General features: G+C 52.8%; 1 protein-coding gene and 1 long non-coding RNA gene across 3 annotated transcripts; one reads left to right on the top strand and one right to left on the bottom strand.

The window, feature by feature from the left end:
- Window positions 1-4,570: 4,570 nt before the first annotated feature.
- On the top strand, window positions 4,571-24,719 carry LOC118501345. The gene is made up of 3 exons (XR_004903979.1): window positions 4,571-4,903; window positions 22,228-22,238; window positions 24,709-24,719. It is a non-coding gene; the product is annotated as an uncharacterized LOC118501345 (long non-coding RNA).
- On the bottom strand, window positions 4,781-16,197 carry RAPSN (receptor associated protein of the synapse). 2 transcript variants are annotated; one of them, XM_036029383.1, is made up of 8 exons: window positions 15,471-16,197; window positions 14,615-14,953; window positions 8,586-8,744; window positions 7,943-8,041; window positions 7,739-7,861; window positions 7,136-7,234; window positions 5,529-5,728; window positions 4,781-5,078 (listed from the first exon to the last, which is right to left on the bottom strand). In XM_036029383.1, the coding sequence occupies exons 1-8, from the start codon at window positions 15,660-15,662 to the stop codon at window positions 5,006-5,008; spliced, it is 1,284 nt and encodes a 427-aa protein (XP_035885276.1). In that variant the 5' UTR covers window positions 15,663-16,197; the 3' UTR covers window positions 4,781-5,005. The 2 variants fall into 2 exon arrangements, with proteins under 2 accessions (XP_035885276.1, XP_028372453.1); XM_028516652.2 differs by having other exon boundaries at window positions 7,181-7,234; window positions 15,471-16,188.
- Window positions 24,720-26,603: the final 1,884 nt, after the last annotated feature.

Below are 26,603 nucleotides of genomic sequence, written 5' to 3' on the forward strand. Positions count from 1 at the left end.
ACAAAGCACCCTTGCACGTAACAGCGTATATTCCATCCTCCCAGCAGCCCGGCCCTGTGAACGGCGTGAATGATCATTCTCAGTGTTAGACAAGGATGTGGAGGACCACGGGTTAAGTGACTTGTCCAGGCTGTTCAGTGAGTCAGTGTCAGCACTGCGGCAGCTGACCCCAACTCCACACTTTTCAGAGCGGCCTGACGGGTCAAGAAGCCCAGGTGGGGAAGGAGCTGTCCTGTCTGTGCTGGTCCTGGGGCAGGTGGGGCCTGTTGGGGCCTACACCCCAACAAAAGGGAATACATTTAGAAAGTCTCCAGCCTGGGCCTGGGATTGCTGGTGGCAGTCTCTCCTTGACTGAACTTTAGACAGGCTCCTGCATCTTCTTTTCCACTAGGTCTTGTCCTGTCTGCCTAGCCCAGTTTTAGCAAGACTCCTACTCAGTGTACTGAGACCACCCTCCTTGATAGCTGTACACAGCTATCAAGGACATATTAAAGTCCATATTAAAGACCATATTAAAATGTCTTTGATTATCTTGAAAACATCATTTAGAGCCTTAAAAAAAACTTAGTATCAAATCCAGGATCACATAACATTCCACTGTCATATCCCTTTAGCTGCCTTTAATGCAGAACAGTCCTTTTCTGGTCTTTCATGCCATTAACATGTTTGAGGCATCCAAGCCAATATCTGGTGAAGTCATTTCTCAGCAAAGCATCCAAACGAATTCTTCTAAAACCTAGTCAGGTCATGTCAGCCCTCTGCTCAAAACCCCACAGCAGCTACCCGTCTCACTCAAAGTAAGAGTCCTTTCGAGGGCCCCCAGGTTCCCAGGTGCCTTTGCTCTCCCACAATTTCCTCCAGGACCTCGACTCCGCCTCCCTTCCACCCTACTCACACTCACAGGCCTCCCCCTGCTGCTCTGGGACCAGGCTGGGACAGGTTGTGTTTAGGTCTCTGTTCCCTTTCCCTGGAACACTGTCCAGGGTATTTGCTTGGTTCATCCCCTCACCTCCTCCACATCTTAGCTCAGATGCCTCCTTCTCCCCCAGGCTCACCCTTCCTTACGGCCCCAGCCCTTCCCCACACTCCTCGTCCCCTTACTATGCTCTAGTCTTTTTTTAACTACACATATTTGTTTTGGAAAAAAAATCAAACTTAAAGAAAAGTTGAAACACAATACAAATCACTCTTCTCCTTGCACCAACTGAGAGTAAATCGCTGACCGGCTACCACAACCCATTGAACACTTCAGTGGGAATTTCCTACAATCGAGGTCATTTGCCTACTTAATCACAACCCAACCTTTAATGTCAGGGGGTCTTCATTCATGTTTTATCACCTGGCCCAATAATATCATTTACAGCAAATGGATCCACTCCAGAATCAAACCCAGAGTCCAGCATAGGATTTAGTTGTAGTGCTTTGGTCTCCTCTAACCTGGCCTAGTTTCTTAGTCTTTCCTTGGCTTCGTGACCTTGACAGTTTTGAAGACTACAGTGACTTTGTAGACTATTTCTAAACTTGTATTTATTTGGTGTTCCCCGTGACTTTACATCCAGGTGTTTGGTCTCTGGCAGGAGTATCACGGAGGAGGTGCCGAGTGTCTCATTGCATTACTTCAGGTGGCACCTGCTTTCGTATTGTTCCCTCCCTGGAGAGGTCAGCCTTTCTCACTTGACTAATCAGGTGTCTGCCAACCTTCTCCACTGGGAAGTCACTCTTTTTTTTCCCTTGAAATTAATAAGTATTTTGTGGGAAAGTATTTTGGAGCTCTGTAAAAATCCCATTCTTCATCAGATTTTTAATTTAGTCATTTATTTATTTATATAAGTATGGATTCTTGCTTTACCCAGTAAAATCTGTTACTACCGTTGCGATGGACTGAATGTTTGGGTCCCCCCCCCCAAAAAATTCATATGTTGAAGCCCTAACCCCCAATGAGGGTGGTATTTGGAGATAGAACTTTCAGGAGGCACAATTAAGGGTTAGATTGGATGGGTAATGAGGATGGGACCCTAACAATGGAATTAGTGGCCTTATAAGAAGAGGAAGAAAGATCTCTCTCTCTCTACTCACAAGCACCGAGAAAGGCATTGTGAGGACAATGAGAAGGTGGCCATCTGTAACCCAAAGAGAGGGCCCTCACCAGACGCCAGCCCTGCTGGCACCTTGATCTCGCACTTCCAGTCTCCAGAACTCTGAGAAAATAAATTTCACTTGGTTAAGCCACCTAGTCTATGGGATTGTGTTATGGCAACCCGAGCTAAGATGATCAGTATTAATGGGCCAGCGGGAGCCAATTCAAACTGGCTCTTGTCTCCTTTTGAATTAGCCTCGTCATTCTTTCAACTTTCTTTGCTGTCTGACCCAAGATATTCCAGGCTCATCTTGTACCTTCCCTGGTCCAAGCCTAGAATTGCCCATTTCCCCCTAAGAACCTTGATTCCTCTTAGTGGAACATGGTATTTAGAAGTGAACATCTGGGTGCTAGGTGTGCTCATTGCTACTGGCATGTCACCGCTACCAGGCCAATACACACACGCAAGCGTAGTTATACAGAGTTGGGCAAAAGCAGGTTTGCAGTTGTTCATATGGAAAATAATACAATGATTACTGAATAATAAAACAAGAATAAACTCTGTAGCCCTGAATGGTGTGGCTCAGTGGGCTGAGTGTCCGCCCACAAACCGAAAGGTTGCTGGTTCAGTTCCTGGTCAGGGCACATGTCTGGGTTGTGGGCCAGGAACCTGGTTGGGGGTGTGTGAGAGGCAACTGATGGATGTTTCTCTCACACATTGATGTTTCTCTCCCTCTCTTTCTCCCTCTCGTACCCTCTCTCTGAAAATGAATAAATAAAATCTTTTAAAAATCAATAAAAATGTAATACATAAATAAAATCTTTTTTTAAAAAAGAATAAACTGTGTTTTGCGCACTCACAATGGTAAACCTACTTTTACCCTGCCCTGTGCTTATTTCTCTCTTTAGCTATACATTTTGAAATCTGTGAGTGCACATTGATTCCTCCAATTGCAGTTCTGGCATTTTTCCTTTTCTTACTTATGACTGTATTTCAATAGTGACCTGGCTCCCACTGCCCTGAGTGTATTTACTTATGTGACCAATCCCCTCTATGTAAGCAATTTCTCATTGCCCCTTCCTTCCATGCCCCGATTTCTGCCCACGCTCTCGTGGTTCGGATGCCCCCACACACAGACCCTATTCATCCTACACAAGCTCTGACACCTCACACCTGACCTCCCTTAACTTGGCTGCCTCCTTACCTTGCTTAGGCCCTAAAGACCCATACCAGGCTGCCCCTCTGTACCCAGCTTGGTGCCCTGCGCTGGGTGGCACCCCGCCCACCACCACCGAGTGGATGGATGCTCTGGTCCCTTTGCACAGGTGCTGGGTCCCCACGTGAGGCCTTTCTCCCCCAGGGTGTCCTCACCACCCTGCTCTGGCTCTGACATTCCACACCAGCTGCCCCGTGTGTAGGCACCCTTCGCAGGCTCCGCTCCTGACCAGCCACCTGCATGGAGTCCTCCTCACCTCGCTCGGCTCCAGTACCCAGCACCAGGCCTTGCCCTCTGAGCCCCTTGCTCACCCTGCTTGGGCTCTGACTCTCCAGAATGAGGCATCCACATATGCAGCCACCCTGCTCTCTGCAGGCAGGCCCCTCCCACACTGGAGCCTCCCCTGTGTGGACACCTGCTTCGACTGCTTGGGCCCCAGCACCCCGCACTGAGCCACCCTCCCCAAGCATGCCTGTCTTGCTCTGTCCCACCTCACGGTGTTAGGGCTGAAGAGAAGGGAAGGGATGAAGATGAGGCAGAGGAACACTGCTCGACTCTTCATTGCCCCAAACCACTCATCACTGCTGTAATAGTCCCCTCGTTTTGGCCATTACTTTTTTTTTTTTTTTTAAGATTTTATTTATTTATTTATTTTTAGACAGAGGGGAAGGGAGGGAGAAAGGGAGGGAGAGAAACTTCAGTGTGTGGTTGCCTCTCATGCACCCCCTACTGGGGACCTAGCCAGCAACCCAGGCATGTGCCCTGACTGGGAATCAAACTGGTGACCCTTTGGTTTGCAGGCTGGCACTCAATCCACTGAGCCACACCAGCCAGGGCTGGCCATTACTTTTGCGATAACAAAACACCAGAGAATGGGTGGGCTTCAACAACAGAAATGTATTTCCTCACGATTCTGCTGGTCAGAAAGCCCAAGATCCAGGTGCTAGCAAATCAGGTTCCCAGGGAAGGCTCTCTTCCTGGCGTGCAGGTAGCTGCCCTCTTCCTGCATCCCCACACGGCCTTTTCTTTGTGAATCACAGAGAGACAGCAAAGCTCTCCTGTGTCCCCTCCTCTTCTTCTAACCGCACTCACCTAATGGATTAGTGCCCCACCCTTATGGCCTCGTTGAACCTTAATCTCCACCTTAAAGGCCTTATCTTTTCCTGCAGTCGCGGCGGGGCAGGGTTAGGGCTCCGACACATGGAGGACACAATCCACACCATCTTCTCAGTGACTTTCTATGTTGCTTGATTATTGTGTTTCTGTTGGTCACATCCTCCTACCCACCCCTGCACGTCAGCAGCTCCTCCCACAGGGATCTTTGTCTCTGGCTCACTGGTGTCCCACGCCCGTGGAAGGGCAGCGGGAGGCACTCACACGTGTGTGCAGAGGGACGCGTGTGTCTGAGGAGGCTCCTGCGGGGAGCCTCACCCCGCCGTCCCCCACCCTCCCGGACCTCGGGCAGGGAAAGTGAAGATCGCTGGGACCAGGTACAAACGGTTTATTTTTCTATAAAGAGCAAAGTACAAAGAGGTGGGGAGGAGCGCAGGGCCTTGAGGAGCAGCAGTGGGCAGGCTCCAGGCCCTGGCGGAGGCCAGAGGAGGCCCTGGTGGCAAAGGGGCATCCTAGGCATGGCCAGTCGGGGGTCTCCAGGGTGACGGTGGAGCGGGAGCAGGGCGGGTGCGGCAGGAGCCCATGGCTGCTGACAAAGTCACACGAAGCCAGGCTTCATGGATGAGCGGCGACAGTTGGGACAGTTCCGTGTCCCGTTGTTCTGCAGGCACCTTGGGAGGCAAAGGGCTCTGTCCACGCACTGAGCCTGTCCTTCCGTCCTGGGCCAGGGCCTCTCTCTCCCACCTTTCCCCCCACCCCCCCCAGGGGCCTGGGAGGAGCCAAGGGAAGGGGATGGCCCCAGGCCCCTGCCTGTGACACTGCCTGCCCACTGCTTGCCCACGGCACTGGCCTAGAAGGGGTGCACTTCCAGCTGTCTGAATGCCGTGACCTTTCAGGGGCCTCTCTGAATTCTCTTTGGGGAGGATGACCTTAAGGAAGGCCACCTCACGGGCCACTGGGAGGGTTCAATGAGTCAAAATACGGGAAGCTCTGAGGCACACTTGGGACGCAGAAAGCACTGCGTGTCTGCTGTTGGCATTCCTACTGTGAGTAGGCCCTAGAGCGCCCGCAGAGGCCCCCGTGCCCCCATGCCCCCGCCCCCCGGCCGCAGGAGCCCTCACCGGAGGTGGAAGATGTGGGAGCAGGGCAGGGCCTGCAGCCGGGCGTTCCTCTCGCCGATGGACTCCCCGCACAGGCCGCAGTAGAGCTCAGTCTCCTCCACGCACTCGTGGAAGCGCACCACGTGGGCACGCAGCTCCCGCTGCAGCCCCTTGCTGCGGTAGATGCTCTCGCTCAGGCAGTGCAGCTTCAGCTGGCTCAGCTGGGCCGGCGGCGGGGACGGGAGAGCGGGCAGAGGGGATGAGACCGCGTCAGCGCTGGCGGGCGGCCGTCCCGCTTCCCTCCCCGAGGGGTCGCCAGGCAGTCAGTCATGCAGGGTCCAGTCTTGGGCACATTCCTGCCTGGCTGGTGGACCTAAGGAAAATAGGTCCCGCCCTCTCTGGGCCTTGCTGTCCTCTCATGCAGAGTGGGGGAGGGGTGCTGAGGTCAGCTGTCTTCACCCCTACAGCCAGCTGGGGACCCCATGTTTTTGAAGGGTTTTATTGACCACACTTGCTACATTGACTCCATAATTGTTTTCCTGTTTTCATTAGTTAACTGTAACAACAGCTTGCTAGCATTTAACCGTGGCTAGTGTGATTCACTGGATTGAGTACCAGCCTGTGAACCAAAGGGTCGGCGGTTCGAGTCCCACTCTGGGCACATGCCTGTGTGGGCCAGGTCCCCAGTAGGGGGAGTGCAAGAGGCAACCACACACTGATGTTTCTCTCCTTTCCTTCCCCTCTCTCCAAGAATAACGAAAATTTTAAAAACAAAAACAGCTTATTAACATTTCTGGTCAGCTACTTGGGTAAACCGGAGTGGCTATAACCAAGCCAAAGGCACATTTATTTGGAATTTTAGTTGGACTATTACCCAACCCCAGAGAAATGCACATCTTCTAGAAGACTTGGAGAAACACTGAGCCTATTTTTAATACTTAAGGGATTGGATACAATTATTAAATTTGGAGAGGTCATGTATCGTTGGAGTTGAGACAGGCCAGGTACCAGGCAGTGGGCCCTTGAGCACCCCTCTGAGTCTCGCTTTTCCCATCTGTGACAGGGGGCCCGCTGCACCCATCTCGCAGGCAGGCCGTGAGGACTGGGAGCGATGCCTGCAAGAGCTCTGTGGTGCCCATCTCTCAGTGAATGGAGGTCACTGTGTCACTGTTAGACGTTTTAGTGACCACCAAGAAGGTTCTGAGGCCCTCACTGGTGCAGCTCAGTTGGTTGGGTGTTGGCCCTCAAAGCAAAAGGTCGCTGGTTCGATTCCAGGTCAGGGCACACACCTGGGCTGCAGGCTCAGTCCCAGGTCAGAGTGCGTACAAGAGACAACCAATCGATGTTTCTCTTACACTCATGTTTATCTCTCTCTCCTTTTTCCTCCCCTCCCCTCTCTCTAGAAATAAATTTTAAAAATCTTAAAAAAAAAAAAAAAAGAAGAAGAAGAAGGCCGGCCCTGAGGACTTCTGATATCCTCCGGGCCATGGAATTCTTGCCCAGCCCTTTGAAGCACTCTGGAGAGAAACAGCTGGGGCTGGGAGTGGCTGGCGCACCTCCTGGAGATCAGGAAGCGCTCAGGGCACACGTGGACTTGAGGGGCCCTTCCCACCCACCCAAGGTCCCACCTTGGGCTCTTGACTCCAGACCCAGGAGACAGAATCAGGTCTGACCTTGTTTCCCACCTCCTCGGCCAGGTCCTGGGCTCTCTCAATGACGTCCAGAGCCTGGAAGACGAGCACAGGCCAGGGCTGCGGACAGAGCTGTCTGACAGAGGCCTTGGCTCGTGGGAAAGGCAAGGGCGGCGGGACAGCCATGGGGAGGACGACATGGGCGGGCAGCTGCCGCGGGCGCAAAGGCAGTGGGGAGAGACTGGGGTCCCGCGGCAAGAGCTGTGTGGGCAAGTTACCGCCTGCCTCGGTTTACTCAGATACAGAAGGGGAAAAATGCATCTGTCTTGCAGGGTGCGTGAAATCAGGGGAAGCAGTTAAAGCATCCTGAGTTCAAACCCCAGCTCTGGCCCTTCACCAGCCGTGGGACCGGGCAGCTCCTGGGCCTCCCGTGAGCCTGGAAGCTGACTGGGGACACCGGGCCCAGGGTGAGGCTGACACTAGACACAGTGTCTGGGAGAGCCCTGCCTGGCACCAGACACCCAGACTGTTGGCTGCGAGCTCTGGGGGCTCTGGGGGCAGTGGGGGAACTGGGGGCCGCAGGACCACACCCAACCTCACCTTGTCTAGCGCCTTCCTGGCCACCCAGCACTTGGCCACACCCAGCAGTACCTGCACCTGGCCCAGGCGGTTCCCGATCTCAGTCATGATGCTCATGGCGGAGTCATACCTGGGGAAGGCTGTCTGCGCAGCCGGTGGGGGTGGGGTCAGGCCGGGCCAGGCCCGCACCACCCACCCACCCCCCCTGCTTCCCGGTGCCCTCACCTCCAGGTCCCCACGGCTCCGGTGGATGTCGGCGAAGCAGAGCAGGCAGAGCGCCTGGAGTGGCCGATCGCCGTGCTGCAGTGCGATCTTCATGGACTCCTGCGAGGGAGGCCCGTCACCCAGGCCTGCCCACCTGCCCCCACCACCAGGGCACCCTCACCCAGGGGCGGGGGGCTCCTCTGACGGGCAGCCCAGGGATCACCAACGGCCTCAGAGCCCAATACACCGGTGCTGGTTCTCAGGCCCCACGCACCGGACCGGAGGGGTCTCACAGCACCCAGCAGAGTAGAAACACGCTCAGAGGGCAGAAAGGGCTCCGTCAGGGCCGCCTGGCTACTAAGGGGCAAAGCTGGGATGTGAGCCCAGGTCAGTGGAACTTCAGAGACTGGCCTGCTTCCTATTTAAAGTGACCCATGGAGGATGAGTGGCGGGGGGCAGAGAGAAGCCCATGCCCCTGAGAATAGACTGGGAAGGAGTGAGGTTTGGGGAAGGGAAAGCATACATTGTTCAGGGGCTTGGCTATAGGAAGGCTGGACAAGGGGCAAGACTTGGGGTTGATCTGGAAGGAAGAGGCCCACCTGCTCTGGGCCCCGGACCCTGGCCCACCCCACCACCGGCCCCACCCCCCGCCCTGCTGCCCCACCTCGCAACAGTCCATGGCACTGCCCAGGTGGCCCAGCAGGCGATATGCCACAGCCATGTGGTACTGGCTCATGGCCCGGTACTTGAGGCTCCAGCCTTTGCCATAGTCGTTGACGAGCTCTGCAGCCTTGCTGGGGAAGAACAGGGCTTTCTCGTAGTCCTGCAGGGACACAGGGAGGGGTCGGGGTAGGAGGGGGCACGCTGAGTGTCAGGAGCTGCTCCAAGGTGGAGGGCTGTGGGCCCCGGCTTCTTGGGCAGCCAAGGGGGCCCTAGACCCCACTGGCTGTCGACTCATCCTTTCTGGAGCCCCGGGAAAGAGTGATCCAGGCAGAGGAAACAGCCAGTGCAAAGGTGTGGGCTCCATGAACTCAGGGATTTTCACCTGGGTTGCTGATGTTGGAGAGCAACCCACTGCTCAGTCCTTGGCACTTAGTGGATATGCAATAAATATTGCTGAAGGAATGAATGAGAAGGCAAGAATGCACAGCTGGCTTCCCTCCTCACCCAGTCCCAGTTGGGCCTGTCAGCTTCAGAGACACACGGAAGAGTGGGGGTGGGGGGAGACCAGGGCCCCACCCCCACCCCACTCGAGGTTGCCTCCAGTAGCACAGCAGCTGCTCCCGGAAGGCGCCATGACTGATTGCCACGGCTCAAAAGAACACCCGGACGGACTCACCGAGGCAGTGAAATCACTCCCTCACCCTTTCTTTGCAAACCTCCGAACAGCCCTTCTCCCTGCCCCTTCTGAGCTGACGGCCTCACCTCACACTCCATTGGGAAAACAGAAGAAAAGCAGAGAGAAGCTCCATTAAGCAGCTTATCCATCAAACCCACCCTGGGGACCCCTCTGCTTCCCTCCTGCTACTGAGGAGGAGGGCTCCCCGCCCCTGTGTGAGTCCCTCCTGGGGCTCTGGGACAAATCCTATCAGCGAGCCTCAGCTCATTTCAGACAGGAACGCAAACATCAAAACCCAACCATCTCCTTGGACCTCATGTCTCCTTCGGCTGCACCTGTTTCAGATCTTCCACATAAACCTCTCTGCTCTTTCACTGCATATCTGACCAGCACCTCTGCATTAATACCACCAGAAGAGAATTCTCAATAACCCCAACAGAAACCTGTTCCTTATACACATGTTGTTATGTACTTTTTAATTTGAAGCCATTTAAATATTCTATAGTTTAAAAAAAATAAATTTAGCTCTGGCTGGTGTGGATCCGTGGACTGAGTGCCGGCCTGCAAATTAAAAGGTCGCCGGTTCGATTCCCAGTCCAGGGCACATGCCTGGGTTGTAGGCCAGGTCCCCAGTGGGGGGCATGTGAGAGGCAACCACACATTGATGTTTCTCTCCCTCTCTTTCCCTCCCCCTTCCCCTCTCTAAAAAAAATAAATAAAATATTAAAAAATTAATTAATTAAAAAACTGTAAAAATAGAAATAAATCACTCTGCATATTATTATAATTAAGATAATGATAAATATATAATAGGATTGTTATAATATATTGATGTTCCATATAATATAATGCTGTATACTATATTCCATCATAATATAGTATATTACATTATATTAATACTATATTAGTTATAAGCACATAGAAAAAATTTTATTTTAGATTTCCTTCCCTTCCCTTTCTTCTCCCCCTACCCCCACTTCTTTCCTCACAGGCACGTGTCTCCTAAACTCTCAGGCAGCGGGCAGCGGGCAGCTCGTCCCAGGCCCGTCCCCTGAGCCCGTCCCCAAAGCCCCCTTTTCCCTGACTTCCCAGTGGGCTCAGGCGGCCCCTGGGCTCTCCCGTTGCTCCTTCTGCACTAAAACCCTTCCTTGTCTCACTGTCCGCAGCTTCGGACGTGTCTCCTCATAACCAAACCAAACAAAAGTTATTTCAAATGAACTCAGAACACATACTTGGACAGTTCCCCCACACTGGGATGTATTATAAATCCAAAAAACAGCAAAGGAATCTTAAACGCCCTTCACTCACTTTTTTTGAGTAATATTGGTATTCTCTTTTTTTTAATGTTTGATATCTTTTTTTTAATGTCTGAGCTTTTTTTTTTTAAAGATTTCATTTATTTATTTTTAGAGAGGGAAGGGAGGGAGAGAGAGGGAGAGAGAGAGAGAGAGAGAGAGAGAGAGAGAGAGAGAAACATCAATGTGTGGTTGCTGGGGGCTGTGGCCCGCAACCCAGCCATGTGCCCTGACTGGGAATCAAACCTGCACCACTTTGGTTTGCAGACCGAGCTCAATCCACTGAGCTACACCAGCCAGGGCTGGTATTCTCTTTTGAAACTATTTAATGTATTTTGTAGGCTATAATGTTTAATTGTGTTGTTAGAAACCAAGAAGATCAGTCTAAGAGAAAAGAGAATCAAGTGTAAAATAAATTAAATCCTGAAACTTAGATCTGAATTGGAAACGTCACCATGACACCTCCTGGCACCTGGAAAGGTTTAGAAGCGATGACAAGCCGGCAGCCGGGAGTGTGCTGAGAGCCCGCAGTTTGCCTTTAAACACCGCTTCCCACGAAGAAGAACCTGAGGACCTGGCTGATCCCAGGCCCGAGGTGAGGAAGCCAGAAAAGGAGCCCGGGACGCTGTGTTGCACCAGAAAGCAGAACCCTGTCCAAGACGACACGGATCTGGTCGAAGGGCCCCGGAGCCGGACTGGAGGGAACTCCGCTGCCTGAAGTCAGAGCACGTGAACAGCAAAAGAACAACGGTTGCAGCTGACTGAACGATACTGACTATACAGAAAATCCATGATTTCATAGTAATACTCCCAAAAGAGGAAGCCAGTCGGGTAAGTGTGACCATCAACTTATTCTGAAAGTGGTGACTAAGGAAAAGGAGGAAGTATTTAACAGTATCTTGGCCTTTCCTTTAGGGACTGTATTTCAAAGTAACCAACCAGCCCTCAGAGACGAGGACAAGCTCTTCTGCATAGAGAAATCCCAGCTCATCACTGTAGCAGGAATGAGAGAACTTGGAAATGGCCATTGTATGAGAGTTCAAGTGAATGACTCAATGCAGGCAGCAAACATCAGTGGACGCTAAAACCATTATGGTAAATGTCACTGCAGAACAGAATGTTCCCGGCGTGCCAGCGTCACCCTACACGTTAACCTGCTGGTCACGAAAGGAGAAACCAAACCCTGAAATGGAAGGGTCAGGTGGTTGGTTACTCCCTCAACCTCCGACATGATGCGACATGAAGAACACAGCACTGTTCATGCAGCATCTTTACCAAGAATGTGCCACCTCCTCTAACCAAGTCATTATGTGTGCATGTGTGTGTGTGTGTGTATTTTTATTGACTTGTGAGAGAGAGACAGAGAGAGAGAGAAACATCAATCCATTGCTCTACCTATCCATGCACTCACTGGTTGGTCTCTGCATGTGTCCTGACTGGGAATGGAACTCACAACCCTGGAGTATTGGGATGACACTCCAGCCAAGCGAGCTACCTGGCCAGGGCCTAAACAAGTCATTTTTAAATTCCAGGTCATAGGGCCCTGGCTGGTGTGGCTCAGTGGATTGAGCGCAGGCCCGTGAACCAAAGCATCGCTGGTTTGATTTCCGGTCAGGGCACATGCCTGGGTTGCAGGCCATATCCCCAGTATGGGGTGTGTTAGAGGCAACCACACATTGATGTTTCACTCCCTCTCTTTCTCCCTCCCTTCCCTATCTCTCTAAAATAAATAAATAAAATCTTTTAAAAAAATTCCAGGTGATAGGGAGGAAAAGAGATAAAGGAACAATTATTACAGGACCCCTTGAGGAAGCAAATGAGACAATAAGGTGGAACATTTTACAAGACTGTTAAACTGACTTCTTCAATAAATGATGGCAAGTCCAAGGGGAGGGTGGGAGTTTTCTACCAAAAGAGACTTAAGAGACATAATATACAACTCCTGCTTATATCCCAAGTCAAAGGATCCAAGGGTAAAGGCATGTTTTCAGGAAAAGAACAGAAATCTAAGATAAATAAAGAGGTTTTCATTACGGCATGTATAACAATAGAATTGCGATTATGTAAGAAAGTGTACTTAAGCCCTGGCTGACGTAGCTCAGTGGATTGATCGCGGGCTGTGAACCAAAGCGTCGCAGGTTTGATTCCCAGTCAGGGTACGTGCCTGGGTTGCAGGCCATGACCCCCAGCAACTGCACATTGATGTCTCTCTCTCTCTCTTTCTCCCTCCCTTCCCGCTCTAAAAATAAATAAATAAAATATTTTTTAAAAAGTGTCCTTATACAAGAAATATAAACCCTGGCTGGTGTGGCTCAGTGGATTGAGCACCGGCCTGCGAACCCAGTCAGGGCACATGCCTGGGTTAGGGCCCAGGTCCCCAGTAGGGGGCATGTGAGAGGCAACCACACATTGATGCTTCTCTCCCTCTCTTTCTCCCTCCCTTCTCCTCTCTTAAAAAGTAAATAAATAAAATCTAAAAAAAAAGAAATATAAGAAAATGTCCTCTTTTTTTCAGAGATGCAATACTAAACTACTTTGGGGTAAAATATCATGCTATCTATAACTTTATATCAGAACACTTCAGTTAAAAATATGTAGATGAGGGATTAAGAGGCACAAATGGGCAGTTACGGAGCAGTCCCGGGAATGCAGAGAACAGCACAGGGAATCCGGTCCGTGACCACGGTAACTACGCATGGTGCCAGGTGGACCCCATCACAAGGCACACAATGTCTAACCAGTGTGCTGTGCACCCGAAACTACTATAACATTGAATGTCAACTGTAACTGAGAAAAATGTTAAATGAAAATAGAAAAATGTATACATCAAATATGGCAAAATATTAATAACGGTTCATTCTAAAAGGATATATTGAGATGTACACATTACTCTCTCGTCTTTCCTGTATGGTTCGTTTCCTCCGCAATAAAACAAGGTTTGAAAACGTCCCCATTCCTCTCTGATCCTCGTGCAGCCCACTGAATGGCTTCCCTGTCAGTCTGGCTGCTGGAAACAAAACCCTCAGTGTCATCCTGGGAGACTCTCACTTCCTCACAGCCCCGCTCGCTTCCTAACCTTCTACGCGCTCACTCACCCCAGGTTTCCCAGGCACCGCCTACGTGCCAGGCATGAGCACCTGCCACAGGCCCGGCCTAGCGCAGCCTGGATGCCCAGAGAAAGGACAAAGCCTCAGGACCAGAAGCCTGCGGCCACTGCCTTCTCCCCTCCCCCATGCCCTGCGACCCCCACCTCCTGTCCCCTCTCACCACCTGCCGCAGCTGTGCTGGCCTCCGTCCTTCCTGGAACATGGCAGGTGTGCTCCATCAGGGCAGAGCTTTGCCTTTGCTGTTCCCTCTTTTCCATGCGTTCCCCAGATTTGTGCATGGCTCACCCTCTCATCTTCAAGTCCCCAACATCACCTCTGTGAGGCCTTCCGACACTCAGTCCTTTGACGCTGCAGCACCCCGTCAGCACTTCCCACCCCGCTTAGGAGCGCCTTCCCCCGCTCCTAAGAAGCACTGTCTAGCAGGCTATGGAACTGACTTACTCATTGTGTTCATCCTCATCCCCCACCTGGGGAGCAAGCTTCCCGGGGCCCGGGACTTTGCTGTTGTTCTCAGTGCGGCACCCCAGAGCAAAAGTGCCTGGGAAATGGCAAATGCCCAACAGTTATTTGATGAATGAACCCTTACAAACACGCTGGATGGTAGGCCCTGCTCTTCCTCATCATACAGACAGATACACCTACCGAGGTTCGGAGAGGAGAGGTGCCATGTCCAGGGTCACACAGTAGGCACTCAGCAGAGCAGGTTCCCGGCCCGTGCTCAGACAGGAGCCTCCCATTCCCCCAGAGAGTCAGGCAGACAGACAGGTCCAGGTTTGAGTCCTGGCTCTGTCACTCCTAGCCCAGTCTTTACCTCCCTGGGTAAATGTTCTCCCTCTCGGATTCTCAGACTCTCGCCCGCCTTGTCCCTACCTGAACAGGAGGACTGAACACACGAGGAAATGCAAGGGGAGCCCGACCCCACCATCGCCCTCCCCCGGGGGCCCGCACGCACCTTGACCTGGGCATAAAAGCTGCCCAGGCTGCAGCAGACGCGGCACTCGAGCATGGCATCATCGTTGTTGTGGGCATAGCGTAGGGCCTTCTCGAAGCTCTCCAGGGCCTTCTGGAAGAGGCTGAGGCCCAGGAAGGCATTGCCCATGCTCAGGCTGACCTGGCCCCCGAGCTGGGCGCCTGCCCTGGTGCCAGGAAGGCCGAGGCAGGTCTTGCAGTAGGAGATGGTCTTGTGGAACTCACACAGCTTCTCGTTGCTGCGCGCCAGGTTCAGGTAGCTCTCCAGGAGGAAGTTGGCGTCCTCCAGCTCCCGAGCGGTGTCGATCTGCACCACGGCGAACTGCCCGCAGGGGTGGTGGGCTTGCGGCTGTCAGCCTGAGCCTCGGCCTGGACCCCCTCCCCCGCACACCCCCCTGAGCTACATACCCCGAAGCTTAGACCCCAACTTGCCACACCCAGCCTCAGGAGCATTCTCTGCTCCCCGCCTCGGAGTGGAAGCTTCAGCCTGGAGCCTCCACCTCCCAAGCTCAGGCCCAGAGCTTTCACCTTTCCTGCCCCAGCCTCAAACCTGCAGCCAGTGCCCCCCAGACTCCGACCCGGAGCCCCAAACAGGAAGTCTGGAACCTAGACTCCCGGCCTCGAGACCCCCTGAACCCAGAAGTTCAAGGCCACAAGCCCGAATTCCATGCCAAGACTCAGCATCAGAAACCCAGGGCATTGGGTGTGGATTCAGGGACTCGGTCCCGGCTGCTAGCTCCTGGGACTAGGGAAGTCTGAGGATGCGGGAGGGAGGCCAGGAAGCCTGGACGAAACCCGGCCCTGCTGCACCCTCCCACGCCAGCCGTGGGCACCCCCACCTTCAGCATCTCCTTGTAGCGGCCCATCTCCGAGTGGGCCGTGACCAGGCAGCCCAGCACGCGGAAGCGCCCCACGAGGTCCGAGCTCTTCTCCAGCACCTTCGTCCACACCTGCAGCGCCTTCTCCGTCTGGTTAGACTGGTACAGCTGGAGCCCCTTCTCGATCTGCTGCTTCGTCTGGTCCTGGCCCATCCTCCCGGAGCCCCACACCCCACGCGGACAGACCCTGGTGGCTCCCCGCCTCTAGACTCTCATGGCGGGGGTCCCACAGTGCCCGCTGCCCACTGAGCTCCGGGAGGGAAAGCAGCACCAGGCGGGAGTTGAGTAGGGCCTGGTGGAGAACGGTGCCACCCTGGGAACAAAGCTGGTCCGGCCCCTGTCTGCAGCTGTCCCTGCCAGTTGGGGCCACGTGGCCACTAAGGAATGTCAGCCGCAAGGTCACGAGGGCTTCTGCCGCACCCCACCCCAAGCGGGGAGGTGGCTTCCCAGGGATGCTGGCACCCTGCCCCTGCGCAGCCCCTTGGCTGTCTCTTTGGCGCCCGTGACACTGGCCCTGACCCCGCTGGCAGGGCAGGCTGCCCCGCAGCCTTGCCAAGGAGCCACCTCCGGGGTGGCTGAGAGCTGGGCTGAGAGCTGGGGGGAAGCAGGGCTGAGCCTGGGCACCCAGGCAGCAGGAGGCAGGGGCGGTGCCCAGCCCTGAGCCCGCCTCTCCCCCACCACGGGCTCCCCGCTGGACCCACCCGCCCCCAGACTTTGTCCCTGTGGTCTCCCAGGCACCAAGGCCACTTACCCACATGCACTGGCCCACACCATTCCCAACATCCTAACTCACGGTGTGACCCCTGCCAAGTCACGGGCCTTGCTGGGCCTCAGTGTCCTCATCTGTAAAGTTAGGACCACAAGCTGATACACCCTAACTCGTAGGGCTGTTACGGGGCAGCGCAGTCGTGGGTAATGGCATGGGCCCTGGAGCCAGGCTGCCAGGGTTGGAATTCTGACTCTGCCGTTTATCGGGGCTGTGTGGGCAGCGTGGCTTTGAAATGGTACCTGCCTCACCGGATTGTCAGAAGAGCTAAGTGACACACTGGGTGACCAGGACTCAGCACAGTGCCTGGCACACAGGGGACACCCCGTGTGTCGACAAGCAAGAGGTCATTCTGAGCTGCGTCTGCCCCACGGCTAACTGCCTACCAGGGAAGGAGGTCAGCCCTTGGAGGTTTAAAAAGTGTCCCACCCTGGCCCGTGTGGCCCAGTTAGTTGGAGCATTATCTGTAAATTGAAAGGTCATGGGTTCAAGTCCCGGTCAGGGTACAGGCCTGGGTTGCAGGTTCTGTCCCAGTCGGGGCGCATACCAGGGGCAACAGACTGATGTTGCTTTCTTGTGTAAATGTTTCTCTTCCCCTTTCTCCTCTTCCCTTCCCCTTTCCCTAAAATCAGCAAATCAGTAAGCATGTCCTCAAGTGAAGATTGATAAACAAATAATAAGTAAACAAACGGTCCCGATTCCAATCCCAGCTGTAAGGGTCTGCAGGAGTGAGCGTTCAGGCCAGACGGCGTGGAGACAGCAAAGACTTCCGCAGGGAGCAGCCACGTGAAGCACTGGGGCTGCTGGGGCTTAGGAGGCCTGGGTGACGGGGCCCTGCCGACTTGCCCGCTGGTCGCACCCCACACTCTCCTCCCTCTGCAGACCAGCCTCCTTCTTGCACCAGGGCTGAGTTCACCCTTCAGAGCAGGGCAGCGGTTTCCAGCATCGGTCATCACTAATTCGAGGACGTTTTCATCACCCCAGAAAGAAGCTCCGTATTCACCAGCAGTCACTCCCCATTCCCCCCGTGTTACGGGCTGAGCTGTGTGCCCCCTTAACCTCCCTTCTCATGTTGAAGCCTCAGCCCCAGCACTTCAGAACGGGACTGATTCGGAAACACCGTCTTTTTTTTTTTTTTTAAGATTTTATTTATTTATTTTTAGAGAGGGAAAGGAGAGAGAAAGAGAGAGAGAGAGAGAAACATCAGTGTGCGGTTGCTGGGGGCCGTGGCCTGCAATCCAGGCATGTGCCCTGACTGGGAATCGAACCTGCGATGCTTTGGTTCACAGCCCCCACTCAATCCACTGAGCTATGCCAGCCAGGGCTGGGAACACCGTCTTTTAAAGAGGCAAAGCGAGGCCACTAGAGTGGGCCCTAATCCAGGGTGACCAGTGTTGTGAGAACACAGGTCAGGACACAGACCCTTAGGGAAGCCCATGTGCAGACACCAGGAAAGACAGCCATCTAGCAGCCAAGGAGAGGCCTCAGAGGGAAACCAGCCCTTTCAACACTTTGCTCTTGGACTCCTGGCCTCCAGAGCTGAGAGAAAACACACTTGAATTGTCCAAGCCCCCTTGTCTGTGGTACTTGGTACGGCAGCCTGAGTGGGTTAATGTACCCCACGGCCACACTCGGTCTGTGGATTTGTCTATTCTGGACATTACTATGAATGGGGTCATGGTGAGCCCAGGGGTCCCCGCCCCAGGGTCATGGCTCAGCAGAGGTAGAGAGGATGTAGGCGTAGGCCCATGGACTGGACAAGGCCACTGGGCCCCTCCAGGGGGAAGTACACTTGAACCTGGACCACAGGAAGAGGGAGTCTCTGCCCAGGAGAGCTGCCCGGGATCTTCCTCTCATTTGCAAGGCGGGTCTGGGTTGACGTGCACCGCCAGAGGAGAAGGAAGCTGGCCCACAGGGAGAGGGCTAAAGAGCCAGCAGGTTCTCTCCGGCTCAGTAATCTAGGCCCGAGTTCGCCATGAGTCTCCAGCAGAAAGAAAAGGAGGCGGGCGGTCCACAGCAGGCCGCCCCCCCCCCCAAGGAGTCAGGGAACCCAGCCTCCGGGGCACTTGGGAACTCTAAAGATTTCAGAACTTGAACACCTGGCAGGAGAAAGGCTTCCGCTGCCCCAGAGTGGCCAGCTTTTTGCTGACTGTTGTGCACACTTAGGCCAAGGCCATGCTGCTTTAGGGCAAGCGCTGTGGTTTCCCTTTGTGCCGCCAGCCCCTGCACAGCCCCTGGCAAAGCGAGAGAAGAGTGGCCACGTTCCCTGAGCTAAGCACTGCCTCCAGTTTACAGATAAGGAAACCGAGGCACAGGCGGAAAGGTGAACTGCCGGAGACCACACTGCTGCCTAGAGACAGAGCAGGGGCCGGACCCCACGGAGTGTGACTCTCGGGGCCCCCCTCTTCACCATGCTGCTGACCCAGGACGGAGGAGAGGGAGGTGGAGAAGTGAAGGGGAGTCCAATCATACGGTCTTCACCTGACACACAGCCCACGGGGCATGTTCTCCAAGGCTCTGGCCTGGGTGGGCCGACGCCACGAACGCACAGGTGGCTCAGGAGACAGGGGACAGTCAGGGCTTGCTCACCAGTGCCCAGCACTGAAGGTGGACAAAAGGAAGGTGGGAGGATGAGCCACAAAATAAAGTGGTCTTTTCTTTTTAAATGGGCCACTTACCCCCCCAGGGCGGGGGACAGCAGGGCCTGCGGGGGGACTGTGGTGTTGGGTACCAGCGACCACGCCTCGCATTTTAGGTCCCTGCCTTATAATCACAAGTAGAAAGTGAAGTTTGGGCCTGACCTGGGGCCCCAGTCCGCACCCAAGAGCAGAAGAGCTCTGAGTTGGCTGGCTACATCTGCTGTCTGGGTGATTTCACAGAAAAGCCCGCCTTTCCTGCTTCTCTTGCAGACGGAAGCTCAAGCAAGCCGGGCTTGTGATTCTCCGTCAGCCAGTCAAGTGGTCAGCGACCTATGGTCTCTCTTTGGCCCATAGCCCCCGCCGCTCCCTCTTCTCGGCTCGAGGCTGAAGCCAAGTATCACCCATCACCTTAGATTGGCTGTCACCCGCCTGGCCCCTGCAGACCCCTGCATTGGCAGCTTCTGCTCATGAAGCTCGACAGACATGTGCGACTGGAGGGGACAGTCCTCGGTCCCCTCTGCCGTGATTAGCGGGATCCTCGGGAAGCCCATTCCTCTCCACAAACCTGTTTTCCTAGTTGTAAATGGGGTATTGCCTCTCTGGTAAGGGTTCGGTGAAAACCAAATGAGATAAAATAAGAACTTGCTTTGAAAACCAGACACTGGCCCTAGCTGGTGTGGCTCAGTGGACTGAGTGCTGGCCTGTGAACCAGAGTGTCACGGGTTCCATTCCCAGTCAGGGCACATGCCTGGGATGTGGGCCAGGTCCCCAGTAGGGGGCGCGTGAGAGGCAACCACACATTGATGTTTCTCTCCCTCTTTCTAAAAATAAATAAAATCTTTAAATAAAAAAGCAAAATAAAATAAGACACTAAACTAATATCCCTCTGACAAACCTCCTGAACCTTCCTTGAATTAGCTCTTAGAATTTATACCAGTGACAAAACGAGATAATAACCGGTGTCCAACCGGAGAGCGGTTGAGAAGGCAGGAAATGCTACGTAGCCTGTAAAGATGCAGGTTGTCACTAACTGGTGTTTGTGCCCACGATGGAAGGGCACCCTGACACAGTAACTGAAAAAATGCAAGCTGCAGAACATTCTGTACGTTACGGCATGATCTCGTTTTTATTAACAAAAACTACATATGTACATATTTTTGTACATAGAAAAATTCTGGAAGCCTACTTATGCCATCTGTCTAAGTGATCAAGGGGCTGTGGGAGATGGGGAAACGCTTTTAACTTATACTTATTCAGGGTCGTTAGTGACTTGGATGGACGCTTGCCAGGGTGGGTGGCACTGTGCCAAGGGCTCGGCTTGGGACATTCTCTCCTCTTCCCAACCCTGTGAGGTGGGCGATTGCACTGCCAATGGACAGGCCGGGAATCTGAGGCTGAGAATCATGTCGCTTCCTCAAGGTCACACAGCCGGTGTGATAACATTAACAGGCTCCTAAACTGCCCTGGCTGGTGTGGCTCAGTGGGTTGAGTGCCGGCCTGTGAACCAAAAGGTTGCCGGTTCGACTCCCGGTCTGGACACGTGCCTGGATTGTGGGCCAGGTCCCCGGTTGGGGGACCAGGGGCATGCAAGAGGCAACCCATCAATGTTTCTCTCCCTCCCTTCCCCTCTCTCTAAAAAAATAAATCTTAAAAAAAAAAAGAGGCTCCTAAACATAAGCTTCCCCCACTTCTATAACTACATTAATGTTTTCCATTAAAAAATCTTGGAACCCTTAAATGACTTGTTAAAAAGGTCTCGGTGTGCTGGAAGCCCCAGGTGCTGGAGGGCCACGGGCAGCTGTGCTCCCTCGGCCCCTCGGGCAGCAGAGGGCCCGCAGAGCCGGCGCGGCACCCGCTTCCCAGAGGATGGACCCTGGCGATCTGCCTCAGAAGCTGTGGCAGCAGGGTCCCTGTCACATGGCTCTAAGGGACCCGGCTGCCATTTATCTCACGGCCCCTGAAGGCCTGTGAGGAACTGGGGTACGAGCTGGGAGCTAACAATCTGTAAACGAGGCACAAAAGTCAGTCACTCCCCTTTTTCCTGATGTGGGTGGCAATTTCTCAATAAAACTCCAATGTCGTGTGCGTAGTGTGCATGGGCTGTGGGGCTGGAAGCGCCCTACTTGGGAAGCTTACAAAAGTAACTGTTATCTTTTGGTACTTATTTGTTCCTTTACTCACTAAATACGTCCAGAATACAGACCTTAGAGCCCCAGGGCCCTGGGGAGGACAAAGGCACGGCTGGTCGTGGCCTTCACACGGAGCTCCATCCTAGAGGTGGGATTCCCCCCAGGGCAGCCCGGCGGCACTTCGACACTCCCTAGGGCCTGCGCTCTGCAGCCACTTCCGCCAGGTGGACCCGGGTTAAAACCCAGCTTTGCTACTTAGAGCTGCGGCTTCTCTGCGCCTCCGTTCCTACCGCCCTGTGCTGTCAGTTGCTGGACTACTACAGTGACTGTGACTCATAAATGTAGGAAGTTTCTATTCTTTTAAAAACATTTTAAAACATTTTAAAAACATTTATTTTTAGAGAGGGCAGAGAGGGAGAAAGAGAGAGAAACATCAATGTGCGGTTGCTGGGGGCTGTGGCCTGCAACTCAGGCATGTGCCCTGCCTGGGAATCGAACCTGTGATGCTTTGGTGGAAGTTTATATTCTTAAAAGCCAAGCAACTGTCTGAACAGCCCTGACCCTGTCACTGACTGTGAGGATGGACGTCTGTGTCCGATACGGAAGCCACTCCTCACATGCGGCTTCGCAGTGAGTTGAGGAATGACACTCATTCAATAGCTACAGTGGCTAGGGGGTCACCATAGTGGACCATGCAGGCAGGCAAACAAGATGGCCAGATCCATGTGTGGCAGATGACGAAGCAGGTGAACAGGAGCTGGGAGAAGTGGCAGGGACAGGCTGGCTGCAGAGCCGTGGCTGGAGGGCGAGGAGACACGCTCAGAATGGCAGCAGCAAGTGGAACAAGGGCCAAGGCTGGGCAGTGTTCAAGGAGGGAAGGGAAAGAACAGGCCCGCAGGAGGTGGGCTCAGGGAGAGCCAGCCACAAAGGCACGTATTGCATGGCTGAGTGGACATGACACGCCCAGAGAAAGCAAATCTTTCAAGCAGAAAGATGAGTGGTTGCCAGGGGCTGGGAATGGGGGTGACTGCTAATGAGGATGGGGTTTCTTAGGGGGAGATGAAATTAGGCTGTGGTGATGGCTGCAGGATGCTGAAAACCGATGCCCGTGGGCTCCAGGAGGGCAAACTGCAGAGTGTGTGCCTCTCCATCGTGCAGCTGCAGAACACCGACTCGGGCTTCAGGGGGCTTTCCCGTTGCAAGGTTGACTGTGATTTAAACACCAACAGCCCTCCCTACAGCCGGAGCCTTTATCAGTGAAGAGAAAGTCAACACATACAAAAGAAACCGAACTCCAGCCAGTGGGGGCTGGAAAAGATTCCAGAGAGAGAGAGAGAGAGAGAGAGATCGAGCTTGAAAAACAGAGACGGTGCAAAAACAAAAAGAGACGCCCTCCACCCTCTCTCTCCCGGGAGGGCTATTATGACACATTAGTTTGACTTTCCCAGAGGTGAAGGGACAACCTGGTCTTTCATTTCCTTCCCAGCGGCTTTTCTTCATCAGGCACTGAGACGCTCAGGTGGGCACAGCACGTACAGAACCTGGGAGAGTCGGGGACGCTGTGTGCTGACCGAGAAAGTTGGTGCAGATGATTTCTCCACGGTGAGCCAGGAACCAGGGGTGGGGGCGGGGGAAGCGGGGGAGGGACTGAGTGTATCTAAAGTAGTAGTGGCCGTCAGTTTTTATGTTATTTAAAAATTTATTTTGGAGAGGAAGAGAGGGAGGGAGAAAAGGAGGTGGGGAAGGGAGAGAGACACACATACACACAGACAATGTGTCATTGTTCCAATTACTTATGCCTTCACTGGTTGATTCTTGTATGTGCCCTGACTAGAGATTGAACCCGCAACCTTGGCGTACTAGGATGATGCTCTAACCAACTGAGCTACCCAGCCAGCACCTGAATGTTGGTTTTTAAAAGGAATATAGTTTAAGACGCAGCCATATGACTATATAAAGATGCACAAGTCTAAATTTTAGAAACTTTTTAAAAACAGTCATTTTGCAATATTCTTTTTTGTAAATGCTAAAGAAAAATAACCACCTCTTAAGTATGATGTTGAATGGGAAGACATTCAAGTTGTACTTAACCTTCTATTTTCATACCACGTTCTATCTCGAGAGTTCTAAGGCAGAAACTCAGAGAAGATCTGGATCACCTTGATCTTGAGTCACAGAAAAATCTGCGCTAGCATGGGGATGTGGTAACAGCCTAGTGAATACCACCAATAACACTGGAATAACTTTCGTACGGTGACAGAACGTAAGCAGACTTACTGTGGTGGTCACTTCGTAACGTACTTAATATCGAATCACTATGTTGTACGCTCGAAGCTGGTAAAGGTCAATTATACTTCAATCTTTTTTTAAAAGAGGGTGAGGGATAGAACTGTTGACATGAGAGAGAAACATCTATTAGCTGCCTCCTGTATGCACACCAACTGGGGACCAAGCCCACAACCCAGGCCTGTGTCCTGACCCGGAATTGAACCAGCAGCCTTTTGTTTTGTGGGATGACGCCCAACCGAACTACACCAGTCATGGCCAACTGCATTTCCATTTGAGAAGGTCTGTGCTAGAATGAGAGAGAACTTCAGGTTCAACCACCCTCTAATTACAGAGGAAACAGCTCTGGGAAGGGAGCCCACGGCTTCTTCATTCTGACCCAATGTCCCAAAGTGTGAATGCAGCCCTACAATGGCGTGTGAAATGGACACTTTATAAATATACATGTGGTTATGTAGCTTAACATGTATTCTGAAGTCATATTATTTGGAGATTTCACAAATACTAGTGATCAGATGAGTTGAAGCTGAAAAAAGTACATGGCAAGGTGCTTTAAAAAAAAAAAGATTTTATTTATTTTTAGAGCGGGAAGGGAGGAAGAGAGAGAGAAACATCAATGTGCAGTTGCTGGGGGCCGTGGCCTGCAACCCAGGCATGTGCCCTCACTGGGAATCAAACCTGCGATGCTTTGGTTCGCAGCCCAAGCTCAATCCACTGAGCTATGCCAGCCAGGGGCAAGGTGCTTTAAAACAGGTGATGGGAATTGCAGAATGATGCAGCCACTGTGGAAAGCAGTGTGGAGATACCTCAAAAAATTAAAAATGGATCTGCCTCTGACTCAGAGATCCCAGTTTTGAGAATATACCCGAAGGAACCCAAAACACGTTCGAAAGAACATAAGCACTCCTGTGTTCACTGCAGCACTGTTTACAATCACCAAAATATGGAGGCAACCCAAGTGTCCATCAGTAGATGAGTGGATAAAACAACTATGGGACATTTACACAGTGGAATACTTGGCTGTAAAAAAGTTTCACCCTTTGCGACAGCATGGATGGACCTGGAGAACATTATGCTAAGTAAGCCAGTGAGAGGAAGACAAAAACTGTATGATTTCACTTGTATGTGGAATCTAATGAACAAAACTGAATGAACAAGCAAAGCAGAGAGAGAGTCATAGATGGAGAGCAGATGACAGCTACTGGGGGTGGGGGGTTGGGGGTGGAGAGACTGAGCGGAAAGGAAAAAGGACTCATGGACATGGACGCAGTGTGGTGATTGTGGGGCGGAGGTTATAAGGGGACTATGTGGTACTAAAAATACAAAATTATTAAATAAAAGACCTATTTGTGTATTACCGTCTGTTTTCTACAACTTAGAGGTGTAAAGATAGTTCCCATGGAAAATGCAGTTTTCCAGTGAGGACAGATTGTTCCCTACAATGCGTACATTAACTGTAAGTAGTACCTACACGTCCCCGCTCCGCTTGTTTTCCTTCCGGGGATGTTCAGAAGCAACATTACCTTAACCAGATGTGCTGAATGACACCGACCCACGTGGAAATAGAGACATTTCAACTTTGAAGAGAAAAAAAAAAAAATCAGGTGGTGATGGCTGCATGACGGTGCACGTGTGTTGAGTGCCACTGAATCCCCACTTAACATGGCCGAAGCAAAAGATTTTATACACGTATCTAACCATGACAAAAAAAAGCAAAAGCAAATGTTAGGCAAATAGTTCCGGTGGCGCCAAGTCCAGGAGAGAATCGTGCGGCGGGAGTGACATCCCTGTCCTCTCAGGATGTGCTGTCCCAGGGGCATGCTGAACAGCCACCCGGGAGCACCGAGCCACTGGAGAGAGAAGCCCTGAACACCACGATGGCTGCTCTAAGGAGGGCAAAGCTGTGACGAGTCACCACCCAAAGGAGCCACAGGGCTGCAGGGTCCCCCAAGGTCCTTTCACTAGAGCCTAGAGTGCGTGCAGTGAGGCCGCACAGGTTAACTAGAGCACGTCTACTGGCTTTTATTGAGTTGTCTCCTCAGCAGTGGTTACAAGAAAGGGCTTGGGAATCAGGCAGGCCCGGTTTCACTCTCAGTGCATGCCACGTACTAGTAAGCAGCCCAGTGCCTTTTAGCCTCAGTTTGCTTGTCTGCAAAACAGGGGTGGGAACAGTAGCTCCTTTCCTGGGATGTTGTGAAGACTGGAACACAGTGGGGGGTGCTTTTGCCACTGTCAAGACTTCACGTAGCTCAGCTATCAGAGAGTCAACAGAGCTGAAGTTTATTCAGAGCTTGAGGTATCAGGACTGAAATGTTTGAAGGAGGTCTCAGTAAAGGACCTTCTTTGAGGGGAGAAAAAAGACAAACATAAAAATGTGTACCAAGTGTTTCCCACAGCACTGGGATTGTGGTCAACGAACGCAAGCAGCTAGGATGATCACCGCCTATTAATACGAAGTTTTGATGTTTAGTTAAATGCATGTATTTAAAGCCCTCCGCCCAAAGGTGTTTACTGACTTGAGAGAGAGGAGGAGGGCGAGAGAGAAACATCGATGTGAGGGAGAACATCTATCAGCTGCCTCCCACACGTGCCCTGACTGGGGATCAAACCTGCAACCTTCTTGGTGCGTGGGTGACGATCCAATCAACTGAGCCTCCCGGCCAGGGCTAGTGACACATGTTTTTAACGATTATAAAGGACAAAACAATACTCCCTAGTCTACTTGCATTCAGAACCCCTACGTCCACCGAACACTCTGCACAGGCTGGTCCTCAGAGGGACCCTGCTGGGAAGTACCGCCCCAGACACGGCCCTCTGCCAGAGGGCCCGCGGTGAGAAGGATGGGGCCTGGCCTCCCAGAGGAGGGCCCCAAACTCCTGGCCCAGTGGCTGCACCAGTCACTGAGGGCTGAGGAGGCCCTGATGTAGGACCTCCCTTGGAGAGGAATAGAGAATTAATGAACAGCGAAGCCCAGGAACCTTAGAAATGCCCCGCTGCAACTCTGTTCTGAGGGCAGAGCGAAGGAGAAGGAAGCTGCCCCACTGGGGCTGCTGGGGTCGAGGCCTGGAGAGGAAGAAGGCCATGCTCCCGACGCCTCGCTGGCCGCAGCCTCCCTGGCACAGGAACTCCACCGCCTAGGGAAAGACTTGCACTCACAGGTTTGGGCCAATTCTGCAGTGTGGCAGCCACTACTGGGATTAAAAGCAGCATGAAAATTAAGAAGACCAAAAAAGTTTTGAGGTGCTTCTGTATCAGCAGGGTTACTGCACAAGAA

The sequence above is a fragment of the Phyllostomus discolor genome, chromosome 6 (assembly GCF_004126475.2).
Source record: "Phyllostomus discolor isolate MPI-MPIP mPhyDis1 chromosome 6, mPhyDis1.pri.v3, whole genome shotgun sequence".
NCBI lineage: Eukaryota > Metazoa > Chordata > Mammalia > Chiroptera > Phyllostomidae > Phyllostomus > Phyllostomus discolor.